The sequence below is a fragment of the Megachile rotundata genome, chromosome 1, assembly GCF_050947335.1.
Source record: "Megachile rotundata isolate GNS110a chromosome 1, iyMegRotu1, whole genome shotgun sequence".
NCBI classification, from domain to species: domain Eukaryota; kingdom Metazoa; phylum Arthropoda; class Insecta; order Hymenoptera; family Megachilidae; genus Megachile; species Megachile rotundata.
The window spans coordinates 6514900-6535678 of NC_134983.1; the positions used below are offsets into that span (position 1 = coordinate 6514900).

The window sequence follows — 20779 nt, forward strand, 5'->3', positions numbered from 1 at the left end:
CCACAAGGTCGCCAACCGCCGGTCTTTTTCGTAACCATGTGCAACGGACTCGCCCATTGACTCGTTGAAGGGCGGCAAATGCCTTCTCTAATCATTTGCTCGAACTCTGCTCGAGCTATTTTCAATTTCTCGGGAGGCAGGCGTCGCGCTCGCTCAGCGAACGGGGGTCCGGACGTGACTATTTCATGACACACCTTATGTTTTATATTTTTGTGTACAGTAGGTTTAGTGATATCTACGTATTCTTTTAACAACGAATTAAATGTATTGCCCCTGTCTACTGTAGATACTGATGGGACATCGGTTCTGCGGAGTGTCATATTTCTGTGTATTTGAGTATTGTTGTCTAATAGTCTTTTATTTCTAAGATCTACCAATAAGTTGAAAAAATGTAAAAAATCCGCCCCTATTATCGGCTTAGAAACATCGGCCATTATAAATCGCCAGGGGAATTCTCGGCGAAGGCCTAAGTTTAGAGATAATAATTTTTCGCCGTATGTATTGATGACTGCCCCGTTTGCCGCGTATAATTTAAACGAGCCTACCTTCCGATTCTTACCTCCCAATGATCGCGGAATTATTGAAACATCTGCGCCCGTGTCGATCAGAAACTCCATCCTGCTCCTGGTGTCTCGGATGCTGAGGCGATATTTCTGCTGCACGTCGCCAACTGCCTCGACTTGGGACGTCGCCTTTAGTTTTTTTCTGGTCCACGTTTGTCCGGACCTGTCCAGCTGCACGGCTTCCTGCATTTCCCGGACTGCTCGGCGAATTTATGGTGGAACCAGCACAACCCGTTCCGTTTCGTGCTGTCGTCCCGGCTGGCGCTCCTCCTTCTGTAGAAATGCTGTTTGCTGCGATTGCGGTTTCTCCTGGTCAGCTCGATCTCCACGCGAGACAATCGCCTCGCGATTGCCGCCAATTCGCCATCTTGGTGTCCGGGCCTGTCGTCCCGCGTTGCGTCCGCCATTGTGTCCCGCTTGGCGTGGGTGAAATCGGCAATGGCCGACACTTCGGCTGCCGAACGCTCCATTGTTTTATCGGCGACTTTCGCCAATCTTTGTAGGTCCGCATCATCGATTATAGACAGGATCTCCTGCACCCTGCCCGGAAGCCGCTGGATCCACAGCGCGCGGAGTGCGCTCTCCCCAACGTTCGCCCCCGCGAGCTGGCTCATCTCCCTTAGGAGCTCGGACGGTCTTCTGTTGCCCAGTTCGAGGCCAGATAGGAGATGTCTTAAGTTAGCTTCGTCCGACCTGGCTAGCCTTTCTATCAATGCGCGTTTTATGTCATTATATGTACTTTTATCCGGCGGGGCCTCTATTACATCTAGTACGATCTTCATCGTGTCCTGATCTAAACTTCGGACTACCGCGGAGCTTTTTACAGTATCGGCTCGCACGTCGTATGCTGCGAACTCTCTTTCTAGCATGATAAACCACAAGCGCGGTTCTTCTTTCCAGAACGCAGGAAGCTTTACGTTCCGAAATTCACTTGCCTGTATCTCATGCCGCATGGCGTCCACCGGAGCGTCGGTTGCACTTCCTTCCGTACTCATTTTTTCTCTCCTTTTATGAAAATTCACCAGTTTCGGCACCAATTATGTGGGGACTGAGGTTCGCGAAGGAGAACCTGGTGTAGGAAATGACGTACGACGACTTTTCTCGCTATTTGCAAGAATTGTACTTTTTATTAAGACGCGCACGTGCTGACTCTTTTTCTTTCGTACAAGAAGTGGAAGAACGACGTTCTTCTTTTTCGCGCCGCGTTCCTTATAAACTAGTCTTACCAACTACTATTTACAACTTAACCTAAGAAATAAAAAGTAACTAAAAATAGGAACTGTCCAGAGGGCGCATGTGACGCTGTCGGTACAGTCGCCACATTTATTTATAATTTCACAATTACAAAAGAAAAAAAATGAAAAACGTAACATGAAAAGAAACCACCTTCAGTGGGATCGAACCTACGACAAACAGGATGCACAGATTACGAGGCAGGACTCCTCACCTCTCAGCCAATTGTTTACTTGGAAAAGTGTCTTACGTTCCGACACATAACGGACTACGACGTAAGATGTTACGCGTACATCGATGACTTTACTCCAATAAGATATTGCAAGTACATATAACTGAAATTACGTCGTGTTTGGTCTCATTTTAATCAGGAAAATGTCACGAATATGATGAAACAAGTTGTATACAAAATAGATCAAAAATAAAAAAGTTAGCAATGCATAAGCATTGCAAACAATTGAACAGACTTTTGATCTTTGCCGACTGCCACGACCGCAGTGTCTCTTTCTTCTTCACTCGCTATCCTCCTCTACGTCAGAAACTTTTATCGTCAAATCTAAACCAGTAATTATGCTTCAAATTATATCGTGTTTGGTCTCATTTTAATTAGAACAACAAGACGAATACGATGATCAAAGTTTCATTCACGAAAAACCAAAAATAAAGAATTTTGATTTTTGAATGCAAAAGACAAAACACGCACGAGTCTTTCTTGTTTGCCGACCAATTCAACATTCTATCTGTCTTTCTTTTCCATTTGCCGATCTCTTTCACGTTAAAAATTTTAATCACCCGAAACACATTACATATTTCCTATACCTGACCTTTGAATATTTTTCTCTTGCAGGAATAGTATTAAAGCAATCACATAAATTATTTTTGTATATAACATTCTTTTATCATTAAATCTATATCTATCTTACAAAATATGTAGAGTTATGGTAATTATTACAAACAGTGCATTTTATTAAAAAAGTCTTTTTATTATGCATATGCTTTATTTATAAATTTTTGTCTCTTCTATTTTCAATACAACTAACTATTTCGTCTCGTAGTAGCAATCGATTTTTCTCTTATATCTGCGTTATTTCTTCCGAGGAACGTGCAAATGTATATACATCTTATATTTCATGCGATACGGTATCTTCTTCGAACCAGTTTAGCATATATGATTTCAGACTAAATAATAAACAAATTATTCATAAATCTTGCGCCGAACGTCCATCGCAGCCAAATTTTGAATCAGTTGTACGTGAAAAAATGACTAATTTGCTGAAAAAACAAACTAACAACCATAAACGGTTATTAAAAATATATTCTTTTATTTCCATAAAATTGCAAAAAAAAATTACATGTGCATACATCCGCATATAAAAATTTTTTAAAAATCGATGCCGCGGGCGCCCGCCGACCTTGCTACGGCACCATCGTTTCGCCGCGCGTGCCAGAAAACGAATTTTGCCTCGCCTCGTGAAAAGAAAGATACGTTGGAGAGACAAGGATCTATCTATCCTTGTCTATAGCTTCCCAGTTCGCCACCAGAGGTCCCCATTATCGGATTTTGGCTTTCTTGAAAATCATGGCATTACGCTTAAATTAGATTTTATGAACCTAAAAATGCTTAGCCATCTAGCGGTAGAAAGTGGAAACTAATGGAACTAAATTTTGAAAGCAATGATATACCTTACTTATTATAAAATGCTCTAAAGCCTTCTATTGTTGATATTAGGAACATTTTACTGTTTAATGTATTTCATATTTTTTCCATTCATTCTATTATATGTATATATTAAATATTTTTCAACTTTATTATGTTAACAAATACAAAAGTTAACAGAATTATTAAATTTTTTGTCTGGTAGTTGTAACTACAATTTTAACAAATAATACGTTTCTGTAATATTTTAAACAGTTTATTTTCTGGTTGAGTTTATAAATAGTGCTGTATTTTGAAATATTTGATCGTTGCTCGCAACTGATCATGCCTTGCCTCCTTTTTTTACCACAGAGTACATACTGAATTTCGCGATAATATCCTTATGATCTACTTTCCAACACTATTGTGTAATCATTTTTTAGTATTTATGTATCATTTAGTCCAAAGCAGCAGCACCTGAAATAATTTCGATCAATTCCCTAGTAATTACGGCTTGTCGAGTACGATTGAATGTTAGAGTCAATTTATCTATCATTTCTCCTGCATTCTTGCTAGCATTATCCATGGCTGTCATACGACTAGACTGTTCACTGCAGGCACCTTCTTTCATAGAATAAAACAATAAAGAAGCTAAAGAGAATTCTAAATAGCTTTGGACTACACTTTCATCAAGAGAATCATATACAGTTAGTTTAGGTGCACTGGCTACAGCATTTTTATCAAACAGCGGTAGTTGATCAACAGAATATGATACTACAGATTTGAATCGATTGTATACAATTCGGCCAGAACCAAAAGTATATCTGTAAACATTATAGTAAACATTGTTATAAGTCATATTTTACGAAATAGGAGAAAAATGATTGGTTATAATGATTTTTATAGTACTAAATAGAATACATACCCACTATTTAAAATTTCATTTGCAACTTTGGCAGAATCATTAAAAGTAGGTGGTTTACGACCAACTTCAGATGCAACAAAAAGTATATTGTTGGCAAATAAACGTGATAAAATTGCTCTTGATTTTTCTCCAATGCATACAATTTTTGTATTTTCACGTTCAGTAGCATCTGCTAAGAGAGAATCTCTAATATTACGAGAAACTCCTGTATGCACAGCACCACACAACCCACGATCGCTTGTCACTGCTACCACAAGCTTTTTTGGTTCTTCTGGTGGTGCTTGAATTTCAGCTTGTTCATAAAATTCTTTTGTACCAACACCAAGCGGACGAGCTTGTTTTAAATCACGTTCTGCTTTATTATATTTGGCAGCTGACACCATTTTCATTGATTGTGTGATTTTTTGAATATTTTTTACAGACTTCAATCTTATAGAGATAGCTTTAAGGGTTGCCATACCACGTTGTTGTTGCTGCTGCTGCTGTTGTTGAGCAGCAAGTCGTACAATAGTTCCCATATGATTTGAAAACATTTTGTAATTGAATATTATCCCTGAAAAAGTATATAAAAATATATCTTTTACTAAAATTACTTTTACCAAACTTGTTCTACAAATTGTATTCAATTTCAAAGTCAATGATCAGTTATTTTAAATATAGGTATGCATAAATATATATTCAATTTATGCATTGTACATACTTAAACACTTAAATAATAATATCAATTGTTATATTTAAATTATTTTTCAGAATTACATGGAAATAATAAATAAAATACAAGTTACATGTCTTTTTTATAAATAATTTTTATATTATATATTTGAAAAATTATTTACAGATATTGGTAGTTAATAATTCAACTATTATGTGTACTACTATACTATATATAATTTATACTTAATCTATATTTCTCAAGCTATACTTTAAAATTTTACTTACATATACATCTTGATATACTAATCAATAATATTTTACTTTAAAACAATTTACAATAATGTTAATCTAAATTATAATAAAATATATTCAACTTATTACAAAACAAAATTGAAACAAATATTAATCATTACTAATAAACAATACTTGAACAATAAGTATAACTTACCAACATAGTGGATCGGAATTTGAAAAATAAAATAAATTATGTAAGACATGATTTCAAGAAATTATAAACTAAATATGTAAAACAATAAATCGTATAAAATTTTGTATTAAATATATTATTAATTTAAAAAATAATCTTACTTTTCGTTTTCACCGATTAATAATTTATTCCATTATATTCTATAATACAAATAAACTGAAATTGTTGCAGTATTTATTAAGATGCACTTGTCTGTCTCATTGATGTTTCATTATTAACTCTATTATTCAAAACTTAATATACGCGTAGTTTAGGAGACAAAAACAGCAAACAATATCAGTACAATTTCATTTTTAATATAACATAACTGATTATTATAAACTATTCTGGACATTATATCATTTATATAATCACAATGGATACCGATACTGTTCACTTAGAGTTGCGGTGAACTAGTTTTGTTACACATGTATTAATTATTCGTTATATTACATATTAATAAACTTGGAAAGATAATTCATTTTCTATTTAGTATAGTAAATAGAACTCACCGCACAGCTTAGAAAAATATGATAAAAAATAGACAAACTGTGTTGTCCGGGACAGGAATGATCACAGGACACGACGTCCCATACAGCCGAATGTGATATCTAGGTATGTACATGTATATTCTATGGAAAACGATCAATAGGCCCTCTATGTATTAAAGTGTCATACTAGGGAATTTATTTTGTACAAAATGAGTAGTTTAGTTTCATCCTCGGAAGATGGCGTTTGAGCCTCGTAAGAGCTTATTTAGCCACTTCAAAAAACCTTATAAAATAAGTATGAAACTAGAAATATAGGGATAAAACATATCCTGGAGGTACTATTGCAAAACAAGATGAGGTAAATCAAATTTTGAATCTTCAAATTTGATAGTTAAAAATTTTTTAAACCTAAGAGTTTTAATTAATCTAATTTTGTATTTATTAATGCAACACATAGTTCGACACATTATTTAAATATAAATACTAATTTACACGTCGTGTAATAAGAAATAATGTACGCTGTATTTCAATTCAAATTTTAACATTTCATTGGCTTTTTAATATTAATTTAATAATAATTATTTTTAAAATAAAAATAATTAAAGTTTTTGTTTCACAGAAACGAAAATATTTGTTTTATATTACATATTTCACTGAAGTATGTATATTTATATAATATACCAAGTACACATATATGTATATACACATATTTACATGTTATCAGAGACATTTTCACAATTACAAGTTTCTTTCAAGTATTATGTATATGTATCTTTGTTTATTACAAATAAAAATATACGTAATTGACAATATTCACAGATATGCATGAATTTTTTATAGCTTTGTGGCTGAATTAATCTGCTTTTTTACTTCCTCGTGTTTTCCATGCTACTAATAGATTCCAAGAGAAAAACAAAGAAAATGTATGTACTTGTGAAGCCAATAGAATAAATGCATACCATAATAATCCATATGGTAGGCCCTAAAAAATTTAATACTTATAAATTTCGAAAATTTTTAATACTATATTTATGTTACACACTTATTTTTTAATAATACAATGTTAAGCAGAAATTGTTATATATTGTATGTGAATGCATACCTGCCAGAAATGAATTTCATCTGACTTTCCAACAGTTAAATATTTCCATACGTCTTTAAAATAGTATATGACTGCATAAAGCAATGGACCATATCCTAATAAAATGATGCCTATCATATATTGCCGTAATGTTTTAACTCTGTTTCTTTTAATAGCAGATAGTGCAAGGAAGCTTAACATTAAACTTGCGCACCAGATGTATTCCCACCAAAGAGGCTACCATGAAGAAAATATTAATTAATAATCATATTTACATAACATTTAAAAAAGTTCATCTTCCCTTACACTAAAAATTTTTTCTCTTAAATTGTAATAACAGAAAAAATATTTTAATTTTAAATGAACTAATATACAACTATACTTATATACATTTATGCACATGTGGAAACAAATATTTTTAATTTACCTGAGGTACTTGCAATTCTTCAATTTCTAAAATGAATATGTCCAAATGATCTAAAATATCAGCTGATAACTTGGCAAGCATAACGAAGAAAAGAAGATAATGAAAAAATATGCAATATTTCAGTCTTGATTTATTTGTTGCACTAAAATAAATACATATTAAACTTAATAATAAATAAACGATAGACGTGCAAGACTTACTTTTAATTATTTTCGAAATACCATGTTGATTAGAATTTGGTTATTTTTAATTAAAAAAAATTAATATAAAGCAAAGATCAGTATTTTTATATTGTCTTAATTACCTGATTTGATAGTGACTAGCGATTTTTTGTCTATGATTAAAGTCACTTCCATCTGTACCCAGAGCCTGGGACAGTGTTACTTTTGAAGCCATATTTCGAAATTATTGTGACTAAAATATGTAAATCACTTTTCTCTTTCAGTAATAGAAATTTATAAACAAACAATTTCGGAGCTGTAATTTAAGATAAGCTATTCGGTACTTCATTACCAACTATTTAACTATTTTTAAACTTTCAGAAGCCCTGTTCGTGGCCTCATGGGTCACGAATCTCTGCAAATATGTCACTTTTACTAGGTCACGTTTTCATTTGACAGAAATTCGGGTTGGTTGTTGTTGATTTACATTTTAAATTGCATTTATAAGCGGATATTTTTAACTATCGTGATCTAATGATCTTCATTTAAAAAAAAATAACACGTAACTCAATAGGTTATATAATACTATTTCCAATTGATATAACTAACACGTTAAATAATACAAAAGTTACTGTTATGATTATTATTTAGATATCATCAAAATATTGAATTATTTTATTTTAATAACTATTGTTTAATATGTACCATTGATGATACACAAAACATAGAAATGGTTATTTCTTATTATGATAAAATAATAATTTGTTTATTAATTGCATTATTTAACTAAAAAATTTATATTTTATTTCACGTAAGAACAATAGTACTAAGCACCAAATTTTCATTCATTCTGCGCAAGTTAGTTCTGATTGGTTCTGATCGCTTGTAACTAAACTGACGCGCATACGCGTTTGCAACATTTATAATGAAAAATATATATATACCTGGTAAGCAAAAATTTTATATATTCCCAATGTTATCATCTCTTACCTCTGGTAATATTTTTTTGTTTACCGTGTACATAAATAATGAAGTGGAAAATAAATGATGGTGGAATAGTACAAATGGAAGAGGTGGTTATCTAAGTTAGTCGAGTTGCGCGAATTATCACGGTTCTCTCCTCGTGACATAAAATATTATGCAAGGTAACATAACCTAAAAAAAGTGCACAATATTGAATTCTGCTTTAATATTACAATACAGTATTATATGAATGATATTATAAACTGTACAATTATAATTATATAAAATGTAATTTTTATACCAATTATTACATAAAATTTTGTAATAATTATGTACATTATATATCACTGAGAATTAATAAATCTGTATAATTATTGACAATAAAATACATTACATAAGGCAAGAAAATAGCATAAAATACAACAACGAATATTACAAAGTATTATTAAAAAAGTAATACCTTTTTTTAACAGAATGAGTTTCGAAAAAGTAAAGGAGGTTATTGAAGAAGGAGACGTAGTAATTTTATATTTAGGACCCAGTAACATGCATTCATTAGAAGTAAAAACAAAAATAGTAAATAAAAATGGAGAAATGGTTGATAATATTTTCCAAACAATATATGGAGCACTTAAAGTTTTTTCTTTAATTGGACAAAAATATGGTACAAAGGTGCAACTATCACGTGGATGGGGATATGTTTTACAACCAACACCAGAACTTTGGACGTTAACAGTTCCTCATAGAACTCAAATTATCTATAGTCCTGACATCAGTCTTATTATATATCTAATGAATTTAGTACCAGGAAGCATAATCATTGAAACAGGTTTAATAAATGTTATTATCAATTATTTTCTAACATATTCAAATATCTTATTGTTGAACATAATGTAGTTTTAAATTATACTTATTATTATTATTATGTAATATTTTTTTGTTTTTGTATCTTGCTTATGCTCAGGTACTGGAAGTGGCTCTCTTTCACATGCACTTATTAGAGCAATTCGTCCTTACGGTCATCTCTATACATTTGATTTTCATGAACATCGTGTAAATATTGCACAGACAGAATTTGAAAAACATGGTCTCAGCAAATTTGTAACTATAAATCAAAAAGATGTTTGTGTTGATGGGTTTGGAGAACAATTAAAAAATAAAGTAGATGCAATCTTTTTGGATCTTCCACATCCATGGTTAGCTATTGATCATGCATTATATGCTTTAAAAGAATCAGGTACAAATTATATTTAATGTCATTTATTTTTGAGTTTGTATTATATTTATGTTTTTCTTGACTTAAGATATTTAAAAAATTTTATTTCTATTATTAGGTGGAAAGCTTTGTTCTTTTTCTCCTTGTATTGAACAAGTTCAAAGAACTTGTGCAAAATTAACATCAAATGGATTCATTGAACTACAAACATATGAATGTTTACAAAGGGAACTGAGTGTACAATATAAAACCCTCCCTATATTGGATTTAGAATGTTTAAAACAGGAGGTTTGTAAAATTTATATGATATACAATATACAAGAGTAATATAATTAAAAAAGAAAATGTTTAAATATTATTTACTATATTTTATTTAATTTTCATATAAAAATATGATAAGTATTATAATGGCATTAAATGGCATACATTCAGTTTTAATTTCTAAAATAACATTAAAACTTTATAATGCTAATCTGAATTTTTGAATAATATTTTAGCGCACAGACAATGATGATATGGCACAACAAAATAACAATGAGAAGCAAGAACAAACAAAATTTCTTACTGTCACGCATGCTCGTTCTTTACCTGGCCATACAGGATTTATTACAATTGCTACATTACCTCCTCTTTACGCGCGAAAAACAGATCTAAGTTCAGAGTCGAAAGACTGATTAAGTGTTAAGATATGGTAAATTAAATTCAAACGACATGATTTCAGTGTCATGAAACACAATAACTTATGTTAATGACATAAGCACTATAACTTAGGTAACTGATGACTATTACTAATATATAGAATAATCTTATTAAGAATTTTATACATCTGCTTTGTTAGGATTCCAGGATAAATAATCGACTCGCGTAGCTGCTTGATATTCTTTTACCAAATATTCAACGACTTCTCTAGAATTATCCAATTCGTCTAAATTGTCTTCAAACATTTTTTCTTTACGAAATTGTTCCAAGAATGCTTCCCGTTTCCGTAATTTATCGTATTGTTGTAAAGCACGGTCAAATAACTGAAATATTTTGTTAAATGTATTAATGAGTATGTTAAACATGTTGTTTTTTCTATTTAGATAAATATTTTGGAAAAGTGATTTTGTGTTTTTAATATAAAATAATAGTTATGACTTACTGATGATATGTTAGTATGATTAGCTAACATTAAACCAGATACTCTGTGTGTGCTTTGTATATAAGGGGATTTTCTTGATAGAGCTACTTGTATACTAGCAGGACCCCAGGGTATAAACTGTGCTAATTTTCTTTCCCTAATTCTTTGTAATGATTTGTGAACTTGCGTTGGGTCTACTTCTCCCTATGAAATATTGCACTTACACTTTAGTTACTATTTGAACATTTTTACTACCTCAAATTATATAAAACTTACTTGAATAATATTTAAGATAGATATATAACAATGAGACGCATTCCTATCCAATGCTGTAGAAACCATCATATTTTTTGGTTGCAATAAACGTCTCATTACATCCAATACAGAAGTTTTTCTTACAGAAGCACCCTGTTTTATTACAACAAATTGTATTTTAATAATTGAAACTTAAAATTTAATCGTTTTTCAAAATATTTCTTTAAACTGTAATATTTTATAAATGAATTTTTTAATTTATAAATAAAAACCAAATTATTATTTTATATTAATTAAACACTTACTTCTTGATCTGTGGTGAGTGGGGTATACCCTGTCATGAGAAAATGTAAACGTGGTGTTGGAATTAATGGAGCAATTAAACCAACTAAATCATTGTTCATGTAAGAAGGATATCGAAGTGTAGTTGTGCTCACAGACATTATAGTGGAAACAAGTTTATTAATTTGTGTAAAACTAGGATTTTGAATGTGCAGTCTATCTGAAGCAATTCTATTCAGTGCAGTATTATCTAAAACAACAACACAATCTGCACATTGTGTTAATCTCTTCAGAGTTAATAATGAGTTGTATGGTTGTACTACTACATCACTGAAACAAATTTTTTTATTATAATTAAACGTTATTATGGTATAATATATTTCAGATAACTACCTTATTTCATCTTGGTTTGGAAAAACACTATATGTTTCAATCAATTTCTTTGGAAATCTGTCTGCCAAAGATTCGAGCATAAATGAACCCATGCCAGAACCTGTACCACCTGCGATGGAATGGCACAGAACAAAACCCTGTAAATATAGCAACATGATAAATATTTAAAGGAGAAGTATCAGTCAAAACATTAATAATCTTACTTCTAAACTGTCGCTTCCATCAGCTTCTCTATCTAAAATATCAAAAATTTCTTCTTGAAGTTTCTCTCCTTGATGATAACCAGATGCCCAATTGTTTCCAGCACCACCCCCATGTTTTGATAAAAAAATATTCTCTGGATTATATAACTGGTATAAAACAGGATATACTCATTTATTGTACAAAACTAATTAATTAAAAAAATTTATAATTTTAATAGTTGAAACATTTATAGTAATGTATATGTCAATAGAATAAAACATACCTTTGAGTATTGAGAATTCATAATTGTATGAATTACTCTAGGTTCTAAATCTAATAATACTGCTCTTGGTATATAATGTTCATCATCTGATTGATAAAAAAATACATCTTTTCTATCTGTTCCCTCAATCGCATAATCTTCTAAAATTCCCTCTGGACTAATACCATGTTCTGCACACAATTTCTTCCAAAATTCAAATCCAACTGGGAACATGAAATTAGGAACTACATTAAAAAATTTGATATCTACATATATCAGAAATTGTTACATTTTTAATACATAGAGAATATTTCTAAATACAGTAGTTTATTTTGTAATAAAACATTATGTATAGGTATAAACTGATATTCAATCAGTAAAAAGAAAATGTTAAAAACGTTAAATATGATAATACAGTATTTGGTTATACCTGTTAATCAATAATAAAAGGGTAAACACTTTATTCTAAATGTTAATAACAATTACTTACTTTGATTGCCACATTGGCCAAGTTGTAAGGTTATCACTTCACAAGGCATTTTGAATTTGTTATTTATTTTTCTCTGATGATAGGTGACTTTACTTTAATTTTACGCGGGTTGGAGCTTTAGTTTGACTAACATTTTATATACATTTCATATTATCATAAATATTTTGCCAACAAATGAAAATACCACTTTTTTTCGTATTCATAAAACAAATACGGTATAAATAATATGTATATGGCACTGAAACAAAGAAGAAAAATCGTATACTATGCAATAATTATTTCGGTCCACATCAAATCTAACTTGGATCATACTTACCGAACAATAAGTTCATGTTCATACTGCGCATGTCAGCGCTAATGGTACGATTCGTAACCAAGAGTAACACGCATGCGTTGTATAGTCCATTCCGCAAGACAATTTGCATGAATTTTCGTTCGCCTATGCATGTTGGCTCTAATTGGTTCGAGTACTGTTGATAACCAAGAGCAACGCACAACTATTTTACGTACTATTTTTTATTTTATGTACTTTTTATATTATTGGTTCTTCCTCTTGTTCATACATTTTTGCTTAGTATCTATTATGACTAATCAAGTCGAAGACAAATCATAGTAATATAATTTTAATTGGAACTGAATCTACTGAAGTTAGCGGAGATCTGCAATTTAAATATGTTTCTTGTTGAATGGGCTATAACAATGTCTATTACACTCAGTGTTTAAAAATGTTGTTCTTTTATTTCATATATCTCCTATATTCTGTAATATAGAATATATATCATTATGTTAGTATATGTAGTTATGTAAAGATTATAATTTTATATCATGTTAGAGTTACATAGGTACCATAATTGATACACAATATTATAAATATTTATTTCAATTATAGTAAAATCATATAAATTTATATACAGTAATAAAAATCATGTTTTTTGTATCAGTTATTATTGTTATTATGTTTAAAAAATTACTTATTCGTTATTAATTTATTTATATATATATGTATAACATATATTTAATTATAACTTATCCTTCAATTAAGGAACTCTGTGTTTATTAAAATGGCAGAATATTAACTGGTATGACATTTGATAAAAATATTATATAACATCTAATGATATTGGCATTTGTTGTGATATTGAATATTTTTACATACGAATATAAGGTCCTAAAATAAGGTACCGGTATAAAATACGTATTTTTATGATGAAAATAAAATGTAGATGCATAACGCACAGCGAAATACAATGATTTCTTATAAATATTTCGCAACATTAATAGTCAAATATCGGGCGTTGTTTTGGAATATTTCAACTGTTGGCTAAGAAGATTATCATTTGTTCCTAAATCTTTTGATGCTCGTGCAGATAATTGCGAAATGCTCATCAATTCCTTTCTTCTTTCTAATCTTTCACGACAAGCTTTTACGTAGCAGCACATGCATATAACGAAACAAACCTATAAGTAACATGATGATAAAAATCTCAGTTTCATTCTTCATTAAATTACGTTTTTCCAAAAAACTAAAATTCCTAGATTTGACTTTACCGGGTACAAATGGATGAAGTAAAATTAATAATATAGAAAATTTCTTTACCTGTAATAACACTGTACATAGCGCAAGTAAGAAAATATGAAGTAAGATTGATCTAGTACGGTTCAGTACTATATGTTGGCAACCTCTTGCATACATCGTAGTACATACACCTTTATTATGGCTAGTATTTGCAATTGACGTCGTATCACAACAAGACCAGGGAATTGCATCTTGGCGATGATAATCAGTTGGTCCGTTTATTCCACAGCACTGCAACTAAAACAGTTGAATGAAAATTTAATTCTAATCCTAATTTTTATAATTCAAGCAGTTAGTCATCGTTGAATAAATAATTGTATTTGTCCAAAATATTCGTGAGAAACCCGTAGGTAAAAATTGTTCACTAGCCATATAAATGGCGGTCATATAACGAGAGTTCACCACATGCGTTAATAAATTATTACAAAATTTTTCAGAAAGAAATCTTTATTTATAAATTAATTAATGGAATATACCTTGGATTGCATGTGATCCCAAACAGATTTATCGTCTGAAACGGCACGTTGGAATATCTGTTCAATATCTGCAGCTGGTAACAGATCTACCTGTTCATGTCTAATAAGCGTCCAAATTCCTGCACTCGTATTGGTGATCGTTATAATAGTTAGAGCTATGGAAAACTAAATGAGAAAATTTCATGATGTTTTATCGTATATGAATAAATTGATGAGTTCGAAATTGTGATCCTCTTTTCGTTTTAATATTTCTAAGACTAGATATCTATCAACTTTTAACTGCTTATATCTCGAGTACGAAACTTCAAATTACAAAATGGCACACGACTTTTTAAAATAGAAATATTTAGGAATGGTTGCATTCTAAGCGAATTTAAATCTGAATATATATATATGAAAAATGGACATGAAGTATCGATTTAATATAAACAATAATTTAAGATTTCTTACAATTATGACTTGACCAGTATTCGTGAAATCTAAGAATTGCCAAGCACACCAGCCTATCATACACGTTATCAGACCCATCAATAGCAACGTTATCGCTGAACCGCATACATTACTGGGAGTAAGGAATGAATATTCATATAGTTGATATATGAAATAACTTGCACAAATGCTCTCTATAACACCGCACACCTATAAATAAGAAAAAGGAATTTTTATGTCATTCACGAAAACAATATTCTCAAGACATAACATTCGGTAACAAGTACAATAAATAGTTGCATCGAATCTTAAAAAATTCTGACTTCTGATACTACTGTTGAAGATTTTTAAAATTCTCCGATGTTAGCAACGGTTATAGCTCTACTGAGCTTTTATTTGTGTTTAGTTTCTAAAAGAAAAAATAAATTATAAACTAAATAAACAACTACTGTAACTGTACACGCTTTCAGCGCATGGTTGTAATAAGTGCGCTTACGCATTATCTTTGGTTACACAGCGTGTTAGAACCAATCGGAACCAACCTAAACGAAGTATTTAAATTTTCTTATAAATAGCATTATATTATTACATTTTACTCTTTTTAACTTTTAGTCATTTATCGCAAACAAAAATCATGTTCCTTGTCTTTATATATTTTAAATAATTTTGTTTGATTAATTGTCATACATTTATCTATATTGTGTATTTAAAAAATATCAAAACATGAACACGAAAAAGTAGTACATTATTTTGCGAATTATGTATCGGTTAGACAATCAAAGATTAAAATGATCTCTTTTTGTACAGTAAAGTTATATCAAATGTATCATGTAATCTGATACTATCGATGTGGTAGATAAACCTGTTATCGATAACAAGGACTTATGGCTGTATGTGAGAAACTGATACGAAAAACTGACGATAGAAATATGCGCGCATAACAGGTGCATTAATGTTTGGCAAGTTATAATATTTATAATAGTAAATATTTATCTTTGCTTGTTAATATAATTAAATTAACAATGCATATTTTAATAAAAAGATTAATGTAAAGAATCAATCACATCAGAATGAATACTTATCTTTAACTTCGATCGTTCGAACGAATATTTTATTTTTTATTGTTTAAATAAGAACGATAAAATGTAATGCTATAAAAGAATTACTGAACTATATTTGAAAATAGGAAGTTTGAAACAAGGAAAAAGATCATTAAAAAATCGAAATCATGCATTAACAAGATAGTTGGCGGGTGTCCAATTCTGCAAGAAATCGGAGACTGGTCACCAACTGCTACGCTCTTAATAATAGAATGACACCAAACAACCAAAAAAATCACAATAATTTATTGAATCAATTAACTTGAATTAAATTAATTATTTTGATTATAATTTCAAGTTTTGATCCGTGGCGGGTAAACAATGGAACTTGTATAGAGTCAAGGGAATAATATGCACTTACAGCCACGACAATAGCACCACCGATGAGTAAATACCGTAAACAAATAAGCGTCCGTGCCATCATAAATTTGAGCGAATAAAGAAGGAATCACTTGGACAATATAAACATACGCGTAGTTATCGTAAACTAAAGAAAAATGAGATATGTTCTGATTGGATACCCGTCACCACGGTGACCAGGCGTGCACCTTATACCTATCGTCATTGCTTGTTGTACTGAATCGTAGACAGCCGGTTGCCAGCTATTCCCCCTATCGATAAATTTTATATTGCAATATATTCTTGTTGCGACTTCTCATTTCTATAATATAGTTTTATTATTTTCAGAGATACTATAAACTAAAATTAATTACTTGATGAGAATTTGAGCTCGAACTTCTTTTCAATAGGTCTTTGTGTTAGATGACGTGAAATATTGACATTGTACCAAAATCAAACTATAATAGGAATCATCTATCTAGAAATGAGTGACCGTGTGTCCTGTTTGCACAAAAGATGAAAAAATGATTAAAGCTCGCTGGAAACAACCATGGTAGGGAGTCTACTGAAGTTAGCTGAGTCTATCTCAACATCTGTAATCGATGTTGACATTATAGTAAATGCGCGAAATTAGAGTCACGAGTTATGTTTTTTATACGACATAACATTTTTAAATTAAAATTGCACTGTAAAGTATTGAATCTTGTAAATATTAGCGAAAGAAGGAGTTAGACATTTCTTTCTCCATTTTTATCCCTAGTATGATAATGATAATAGGTCTGAAATTTTATTAGATCAGTGAAACGTTCTTTCATTGATAAGGTTTCATAACAATTAGTTTAAGCTACGTTGTACAGTATATGACAGTACGAGCAAAGCATGGTGGAGTTACGATGGAAGACCGTATTAGTACTTCACATATTTTTTATTTCAAATACAGTTGCTTCAATAGGAGACAGATCACAATTTTACAATTTGTGCCTAGCAAAATGTCGTGACAATAATTGCAATACTGGTATATATTTTGTTCAATATATTACATTTATTATGATAGAACCTTTAGATATTAATACTTATACTGGATAAAGTTGTTGTAAATCTAATCTTTTATAAGTAAAAAATTAATTATTCTTCAAGTTTTGCTTAGGAGAGGTAACATCATATTACTTGTGTCAAGAATAGATTTTGGTTATATGTGCTTTGAAAATATTTAAATGGTTGTGTTATTACATACTTTAATAAAACATTTTATATTAATATTTTAATTAATACTTTACAGATAAAAATTTTAAAGTTGAACCTCCTTTATCATTAAGATTGCTATTTTGGTCTTGTAAAGAAGACTGCAGTTATAGTTGTACTTGGGAAACAGTTGATTATTTCATTTCTCATGGTTTGAAAGTTCCTCAGTTTCATGGAAAGGTATGCAATTTTAAAGAAATAGCAATAAGTATTATATTTTACAAATAATATGTCATTTTTATTGCAGTGGCCATTTATTCGTATTTTTGGATGTCAAGAACCTGCATCTGTTATATTTTCTATATTAAATTTTTATATTCACATTACCATGTATTGGAAATTTAAAAGAAAAGTTGATTCTACTTATCCTATGTTTTATATATGGTCCTATTTTAGTTTGGTATATATATCTTCATACTTTTTGTATAATATGATTTATTTTATTATCATGTAAATATTTATTTTATTTTTATAATAATATCAAGAGATATAATTTTAGATATGTATACATGGTTGGTTTTGGTCATCTATTTTCCATGCTAGAGATACTTCATTTACGGAAGTAATGGATTATTCTTGTGCATTTATTATGGTACTCACGTTATTGTACTCTATGTTGTTAAGGTAATCCATATAATATGGTGGAACATATTGTTAATCAAAAATTTAATTTAATCTGCATTTTTGTTCTTTTAATTTCAGAATCACATATCAAAATAATAAACTATTTGCTGTGATTACATGTGGTTATTTAGGTATTTTGTATACACATTTATCTCATTTATGGTCTGGCTATATCAATTATGATTATAATATGAAATTTAATGTAGTTATAGGTAATGTAATATTTATTATTACTTTAATTGAAATGATATCAAAATTGTAAACATAAAAATTATTACAGGATTTTTAACATTCATTTTAACAATGGCATGGTGGCACCGGAATCGTAAAAAGTTACATTATATTTATTTAATTGGTTGGTTTAACATATTAACGGTCCTTGTTACTATATTGGAAGTGGCAGATTTTGCACCAATTTTTTGGATATTTGATGCTCATTCTTTGTGGCATGCTAGTACAGTTCCACTGGCAGTTTTGTTATATAGGTATGTATAATGTTATGAATCAAATCAAAATATTTATATTCCGCTTAATCTCCTATTTATATTTAAATATGTAATTTTTAGATTTATGATAGCAGATTGTTCTTATTTGAACACATACTACAGCAAATTGACATTAGATATTGATCACCATATTCATTAAAAATTTCATTAAGTTATATTCATATGCTGCTCTTTTAGTTTTGTGATTAATATATTTTAAATAAATGTCGATTATTTACAAATCTTCATTCCAATAATAACATAGTATCTCTTTATTGAATATTAAAAGGATTACATTATAAAAATGTATCATAAAAATACAAATTATAAAATAAGGAGTATATGTCTTCAATTTTTCTTAAAGTACTTGCTTATAAAAATATAAATAATATATTAAAGCATAGATATTTCTTACAATTTGTAAGCGCAACCTGTTTGTATATAAGTTAAAATTAAATACAATTTAATTATGTTAATATATAATTGAGAAATGAAGTGAACTATAGAAATATAAAAATATTTGTTATATATTCCTTTTATAAACAAATTTTATATTTAAAATACATAATTATATTTTATTAATCAAATGATGTTTAGCTTAGAAATAATATTAAAAAAAAAGATTGTCAGAACATATATTTCACTTTATTTCTCAATAGTGTAAATATATTTTACTAGACACTATTTCATTTTTGCCAGCAGTACCAAATGGGTTGCTGATAGATATGATGCACACTGTTTTAGTATTAACAACGTAATTGTAGTCACATTTGCTTGCTGATGACTGAATACAACATAAAGTATTGATTGCATTTAACCGTTATTTTACTTAGTTACAGTAAAAAAGAGATTGTTTTTTGATATATTTGTTTATATTTTTAATCACATGTAAATTATGTAAAGTGACAAACATTTTGAGTTTCTTATATACAATTATTATCAGTACATTGTAGCTTATAGTAATTCTGAGGAATGTGTATTATTATAAAAGTAATAATACAAATAATATGTAATATTTATAATGATTAAACAAGCATCTGTTTAATAAACCTATAAATTTTAAGTACTTCCTTATAATTTCAAATTCTTATGCAATTTAGTATATAACAGTTTTTATATACATAATGCATAACATTATTCACAAATAACAAGATGATATTATAACATCTTAAAGGCACGTTTTAAATTCGATATTAAAAAAAAATATGATGAAAATATTAAATAGTTTAATGTTGTTCAAAAGTAAACGTGGAAATCTAGTCAAAATAAAAAAATGAGAAAAAAAAATAACTACAATGTGAGAGTAAATCTTAGTAGATTACATATATCATCAGTTGTAAGTCTTGGTAAGTCAATTACTTAAAAAATTAATCTTTACAATAAAAATTGGAGCAAACAATGCAATAACTTTTCATAATTGTAGCCTCAGAAACAATAAAAACAAGGAATATAAGTTATATGAAAACGATGCAAACAGTCTTGAACAATTTGAGTATAAAAAGGAATAATTTAAAAATTTACAAAATTTGAATATACGTAGAAAAATAAAGGCTAAATTGGAGAAATTCAAATAGGGGAGAAGAAACCTTTAAGGTTAAAAAAAAATGGAAATAAAACTTTAGAGATGAATAAAAGGGACAAAAATACGGATTATACAATACACATTCCAAAGACAGAAAAAATGAAAAGGGAATTTATATATATGAA

General features: G+C 29.6%; 6 protein-coding genes across 17 annotated transcripts; 2 read left to right on the forward strand and 4 right to left on the reverse strand.

Annotated features, from left to right (window-relative positions):
* Positions 1–3687: 3687 nt before the first annotated feature.
* ATPsyngamma (ATP synthase, gamma subunit) lies at positions 3688–6139 on the reverse strand. 2 transcript variants are annotated; one of them, XM_003700623.3, is made up of 3 exons: positions 5990–6139; positions 4358–4910; positions 3688–4256 (listed from the first exon to the last, which is right to left on the reverse strand). In XM_003700623.3, exons 2-3 carry the CDS (start codon positions 4888–4890, stop codon positions 3890–3892), a joined length of 900 nt encoding a protein of 299 aa, XP_003700671.1. In that variant the 5' UTR covers positions 4891–4910; positions 5990–6139; the 3' UTR covers positions 3688–3889. The 2 variants fall into 2 exon arrangements, with proteins under 2 accessions (XP_003700671.1, XP_012134818.1); XM_012279428.2 differs by lacking the exon at positions 5990–6139 and adding an exon at positions 5600–5961.
* Positions 6140–6713: 574 nt separating this feature from the next.
* On the reverse strand, positions 6714–8180 carry jagn (jagunal). The gene is made up of 4 exons (XM_003700626.3): positions 7781–8180; positions 7477–7618; positions 7071–7286; positions 6714–6950 (listed from the first exon to the last, which is right to left on the reverse strand). Exons 1-4 carry the CDS (start codon positions 7870–7872, stop codon positions 6822–6824), a joined length of 579 nt encoding a protein of 192 aa, XP_003700674.1. The 5' UTR covers positions 7873–8180; the 3' UTR covers positions 6714–6821.
* A 276-nt stretch (positions 8181–8456) lies between these two features.
* Positions 8457–10919, forward strand: Trmt61 (tRNA methyltransferase 61). 4 transcript variants are annotated; one of them, XM_012279430.2, is made up of 6 exons: positions 8457–8584; positions 8672–8782; positions 9074–9429; positions 9565–9837; positions 9935–10104; positions 10314–10919. In XM_012279430.2, the coding sequence occupies exons 3-6, from the start codon at positions 9075–9077 to the stop codon at positions 10488–10490; spliced, it is 975 nt and encodes a 324-aa protein (XP_012134820.1). In that variant the 5' UTR covers positions 8457–8584; positions 8672–8782; position 9074; the 3' UTR covers positions 10491–10919. The 4 variants fall into 4 exon arrangements, with proteins under 4 accessions (XP_012134820.1, XP_012134824.1, XP_012134821.1 ...); XM_012279434.2 differs by lacking the exon at positions 8672–8782 and having other exon boundaries at positions 8460–8584; XM_012279431.2 differs by lacking the exons at positions 8457–8584; positions 8672–8782 and adding an exon at positions 8845–8999.
* On the reverse strand, positions 10170–13257 carry LOC100874838 (tubulin gamma-2 chain). Of its 2 annotated transcripts, XM_003700697.3 has the most exons (9): positions 13118–13257; positions 12802–13039; positions 12333–12535; positions 12070–12216; positions 11867–12003; positions 11497–11803; positions 11213–11344; positions 10958–11140; positions 10170–10838 (listed from the first exon to the last, which is right to left on the reverse strand). In XM_003700697.3, exons 2-9 carry the CDS (start codon positions 12848–12850, stop codon positions 10635–10637), a joined length of 1362 nt encoding a protein of 453 aa, XP_003700745.1. In that variant the 5' UTR covers positions 12851–13039; positions 13118–13257; the 3' UTR covers positions 10170–10634. The 2 variants fall into 2 exon arrangements, with proteins under 2 accessions (XP_003700745.1, XP_012134825.1); XM_012279435.2 differs by lacking the exon at positions 10958–11140.
* A 204-nt stretch (positions 13258–13461) lies between these two features.
* LOC100874727 (leukocyte surface antigen CD53) lies at positions 13462–17282 on the reverse strand. 7 transcript variants are annotated; one of them, XM_076529634.1, is made up of 6 exons: positions 17096–17282; positions 16744–16993; positions 15304–15492; positions 14854–15018; positions 14399–14614; positions 13462–13560 (listed from the first exon to the last, which is right to left on the reverse strand). In XM_076529634.1, exons 2-6 carry the CDS (start codon positions 16804–16806, stop codon positions 13543–13545), a joined length of 651 nt encoding a protein of 216 aa, XP_076385749.1. In that variant the 5' UTR covers positions 16807–16993; positions 17096–17282; the 3' UTR covers positions 13462–13542. The 7 variants fall into 7 exon arrangements, with proteins under 7 accessions (XP_076385749.1, XP_076385699.1, XP_076385633.1 ...); XM_076529584.1 differs by lacking the exon at positions 13462–13560 and adding an exon at positions 13841–14259 and having other exon boundaries at positions 14854–15008; positions 16938–16993; XM_076529518.1 differs by lacking the exon at positions 13462–13560 and adding an exon at positions 13841–14259 and having other exon boundaries at positions 14854–15008.
* Positions 17283–17438: 156 nt separating this feature from the next.
* On the forward strand, positions 17439–20716 carry PGAP3 (Per1-like protein PGAP3). The gene is made up of 7 exons (XM_003700695.3): positions 17439–17736; positions 18001–18143; positions 18211–18363; positions 18463–18587; positions 18666–18799; positions 18868–19072; positions 19154–20716. Exons 1-7 carry the CDS (start codon positions 17601–17603, stop codon positions 19230–19232), a joined length of 975 nt encoding a protein of 324 aa, XP_003700743.1. The 5' UTR covers positions 17439–17600; the 3' UTR covers positions 19233–20716.
* The last annotated feature ends 63 nt before the right edge of the window (positions 20717–20779 follow it).